We start from the raw sequence: 4,430 nt of genomic DNA on the forward strand, positions 1-4,430 counted from the left end.
GAGCAGAAATCCACTGTCCTGCACATGTGGAAAGTTTTAAGGCACAGAGGCATTTTCAGACTCTATCTGAGGATCTCGGGCTTGGTCCAGGCAGCTGCAAGACTGGCCCAGGGGGACCTTCACTCACCTGAGCAGATGACGCCAGCATCTTCATGGTGCCCACAGTTGTGAGTGAACCAACCGCCGTGAGGGCACTGCCCCAGAAAGGACTCCCTGCCCGTGCAGTTGACATCATCGAGGAGGACGCTGCCCGACCCAGGGCTGAAGCTGGCTCCTGGGAGGGCAGCCACGGCCAGGCCACAGCCCAGCTGCCTGCAGACCACGTGAGCATCCTCTATAGACCAGCTGTCATCACACACGGTGCCCCAGGTGTTGGCGTGGTAAACCTCAACTCGGCCCTCACATCTGCTGGACCCGTTCACCAGCCGCAGTCCCAGACCTTGTGGACATTCCAAAGAATGACCTTATGAAGTCACTTCCATAAAGCCCACCAGAGAAGCCGCTATTTCCTGGGAATCATGCACTGACAATTGAGGATAATGAATCCACTCCCTCCTTTATTTAATTTTGTTCAAGTTTGCCTTGGTACTACTCCGTGCATTTTTTTGTGATTGGTTAAGAAATCGTTGTTCCTTGCCACTGGTTGGACTTGGCCTGCCCCATGGCATAGCTGTTCTTTCCCTGTGTGTGGTGAAGTCTTGGTTTCTGACATTCACAGGGTGTGTTGATTTGTTCACAAGAAGCTGTCATGCATATGCTGTGTGTGTGTGTGTGTGTGTGTGTGTGTTTCTGGGTGCCCTTGCACACATCGATCAAGAGACAGTAACAATAGCTCCCATCTCTGTTATTCCTGGGATCAGGCATAACCTATGTGTGAAGACCTTCCAGGGACTGGAAAGAGCCATCGTTGCAGGCTGCCTCCTATGTTCAAAGGACATTGTTACATTATGGAGCAGAAGCTGGCTGTGCTTGGAACACAGAGAAGGTGAGCCCACAGGTGGGGATGTGTGGAGATTTGGGGTGAGCAGGCAACCTGTCCTTCCTGGGGGCCTCTTCCAAACCAGCCCCCAAGAGCCATTCTTGCATCTCACAACCTCTTCTTTCCTGTCACTTTCCAATCACAGATTTTCCAGGTGAACCTGGACATTTCCAGCACTTCCTCCGGCAGCCTGATGCCATGGAGGAGGGTGGAAGTCAGGACGCTTCCTCCCCTAGTGCTGGGATGTTTGTGAATTAAAACTGCATAGAGGGAGGGCCAGTGAAGTGAGAAGAAAGGGTGATCTGTCCATGTGGGCACCTCTGTTGGCTTTGGAAAAGATGCTGCCAAAGGGGAAAATTATACGTCTTGGGTAAACCTCAAACACCGAACTTTCAGTCCATTGTGGGTGGGCTGTCCACCCTGTGGATTATCTACAGACAGGTTCTGATTCCGAATGGGATTTCCTTCTCATGGCCTTTCTCTGTGGGCAGTACTCCTTCCATCACCCAACTGGCATGTTAGGAAATATAAGCTTGGGAAAACCATGGCTTGGTGTCTGAACTTTTTTTTTTAATACATATATTTTATTATTATTATTATTATTATTATTTTGAGATGGAATCTTGCTCTGTTGCTCAGGTTGGAGTGCAGGGGCATGATCTCAGCTCACTGCAACCTGTCTCCCAGGTTCAAACAATTATCCTGCCTCAGCCTCCTGAATAGCGGGGATTACAGACATGCCCCACCAAGCCCAGATAATTTTTGTATTTTTTGGTAGAGATGGGATTTCACCGTGTTGGTCAAGCTGGCCTCAAACTCCTGACCTCAGGCAATCTGCCATCCTCAGCCTCCCAAAGTGCTGGGATTACAGGCGTCAGCCACTACACCTGGCCAATAGATATATTTTAAATTCAAGAAAACATCCTTTGGGGCCCTCTGTTGTTCAGTATAAACTACCCTAGTGCTACTGCTATGTGCTTGGGGTTATTTCTCTCTTTCTCAGCTCCTCTCTGCATATTGTACTTTCCTCTTCTAAGGGCCTATCGTGGAAGAGCTGCTGGCTGAATTGAATTGGAACTGTAAAGACCACTGGCCAACTAGAGCTGGGAGCAAACTAGAACGTGATGCTTTCAGCTTTTCCATTCTTAACAATTCTGTCAAGTAGAAGAAGGCAGTACCCAGAGATAAACCCCTGCCAGGCTCTGACCTTGGATGAGGTGAGGGTCAGAGATAGTGGCTCGTGTCTGCGAGTAGTATGCCCCGCCCACCACAGGGCAAGAGCTGGCTTGGATATTCACATAGTGAAACCCCCTGGATTTCCTCATCCTCATCCAGAGGAGAAAATGTAGGCAGGAAGCAGCTCAGAGATTTGCTAGAGGCCTCACAACCAGTAAATGAAGAGACTGGGAAGATAAGCCCAGGGAATTTGGACCCTAAATAACTACTGCCTAGGGGGCTTTACTAGGGCAAGTTATAGCTCATCAATTTAAAACAACCAAAATTACCTGAGGTCGGGTAACTCACAGCAGTGGATGCTCCTACGTAGGGCAGAAAGGCAGTGGAAGACACAGACGGTGTGGGTAGCTCATCTCCCTTCAGTTCTCCTAAACCTGAGAGAAAGGTAGGCTTGCTAACTTCAGTCAGAAAGGTACCACGTCTTGTTTTGGGGGAGGAACTGCACACAATCTGGCATCTAAAAATGGCCCTGAGTTACTTTGGTTATAACGATCTGATGTCCCGGATCACCAAATTTGTGTCTGTCCTGTTGCCAGACAGGCGATGTCATCTCTTTTCTCTTCTTCCTTCCTGTTCTTTCTTCTTTCTTCTATCTCCTCCTTCTCCTTTCTTTCTCTCTCTCTTCCTCTCCCTCTCTCTCCTTCCTTCCTTCCCTTCCTCCCTTCCTTTCTTCCCTTCCCTCCTCTTCCCTCCCCTCCCCTTTCTTACCTTTTTTGTTTTTGGCAAACTGTGGCTCCAGGGATGGCCCCTGGCATGGAGCACTTGTTTTGCCAGTTGGTTTGGTTTTGTAATTCTTCCAGGTGTATGTGTGTGAGTCTCGCCTCTGAGTAAGTGTCAGCTCACAAAGGGCAGAACCGCATTTATCTCAAGAACATACACCAGTGACCTCAGTGCAGGGAGGGAGCCAAAAAGCCCCTGAGTGGGCTGTGGAGCTGGACCAGGAGCTCAGGGCCAGGATGAAAAAAAGCTCAGAGCTTCTGCTTGGTGGTCCATCCAGGCACCTATGACCCACTCCCATGCCCTGCCCAGGGCCCTGGTTCCAAACCTCATGGCCCTTGTAGCCCCCAGCCCTGTCCTCTGATGTCACTTGGCATGCAGCGCCAGCTTCTGTTTTGCTCAGAGCATTGATTCTGTCCCTTGACCTCTCTCTGCTCAGAACCTTCAAATATCTTCACCTGCTCCTTGACCCTTCATCCTGTCTCAGGTGGATGCTGCCAGGTCTAGTTGATAAGCCAGTTCACCTGTTCCCAGTTGAACCTATAAGGATTCAGAGACAGGTGGGAACTTTTGACTCCAACTACTGAATTTATTTGCAGAAACTCAACCAAGATAAAACTGAGGAATAAGAGCCCTGGGCTAGAACCTGGGTTCCCAGCCGTTAGGAAAGCTCTTCGTGTCACCTGTAAAATGAAGGGATTGAACCAAAGAGTTGGTTCCCAAAGGTATGACTCATCACTGGTGGGATGTCAGATAGTTTGAGGTGCAGCATCTTCTATTTGCTGGTTAAAGCTGGCTGCAAAGGTGCTTTGGGTTTGACCTCTCACATCGAGGTGATTTTGTGTATATGTGGGGCGGGGGGTGTGTTCTTAAAAGCTTTTCCCCTGACTAGATTATGTACTTCTTGGAAGTCAAAGAGAGCCCCTAAAAGCCTTGTGCAAAGTGAAAGTCACTAAGCATGCAAACGCTGTTGCTGCTCTTAGTGTGGCATAATGTTCTTTAGACCAGGTGAAAGGAAGTGGCACATGGTTTTGAATAAAACTGCCTCCAATAAAACTGCCTACAGGGTAGATCGTGTCTCTTTCTCAGCATAGTGTGAAGTGCCTCTGTTATCCAAAGATGCATGTGATGTGTTATTGCAGGGCAGTGCCAAGGGTTCCATCAGCTTCTCCAAGCCTTATCGTGGAAATAAACTAAGAAGCTTGGGACACCCCTTTCAAATCCCTAGTGCCCAGCCGACTGAGGCAGCTGTTCGGCTTCGCCGTCATCAACACACAGGGCCGGTGGCCAACATGATTGCAGGACCTACCGGTATCATTCTCGTCTTGCACAAGAGACTCATAAGATGCATAGAAGCCAATGTTGGTGATGATAGCATCGCTGTGGAACACCACCGACATGCGGTTGTAGGAGGAGGTAAATATCGGGATCTTCCTGGAACAGAATCTCCCTAGCGAAAAGGATTCGCTTTGTGGGCCATCAAAGATTTCAATGAAGT

The 4,430-nt window shown here is 49.1% G+C and overlaps 1 protein-coding gene across 1 annotated transcript in view; it reads right to left on the reverse strand.

Moving 5' to 3' along the window:
* The window catches only part of LOC105503404 (deleted in malignant brain tumors 1 protein-like), a 72,270-nt gene that overhangs the window by 27,131 nt on the left and 40,709 nt on the right, over positions 1 to 4,430 (reverse strand). The window contains exons 18-20 of the mRNA XM_011930302.1: positions 4,242 to 4,382; positions 2,485 to 2,589; positions 128 to 439 (exon numbers count right to left, since the gene is read on the reverse strand). Of these exons, the coding sequence (XP_011785692.1) occupies positions 128 to 439; positions 2,485 to 2,589; positions 4,242 to 4,382 (558 nt within the window). The remainder of the gene's footprint in view (positions 1 to 127; positions 440 to 2,484; positions 2,590 to 4,241; positions 4,383 to 4,430) is intronic.

The sequence above is a fragment of the Colobus angolensis genome, unplaced genomic scaffold (assembly GCF_000951035.1).
Source record: "Colobus angolensis palliatus isolate OR3802 unplaced genomic scaffold, Cang.pa_1.0 Scaffold85, whole genome shotgun sequence".
NCBI lineage: Eukaryota > Metazoa > Chordata > Mammalia > Primates > Cercopithecidae > Colobus > Colobus angolensis.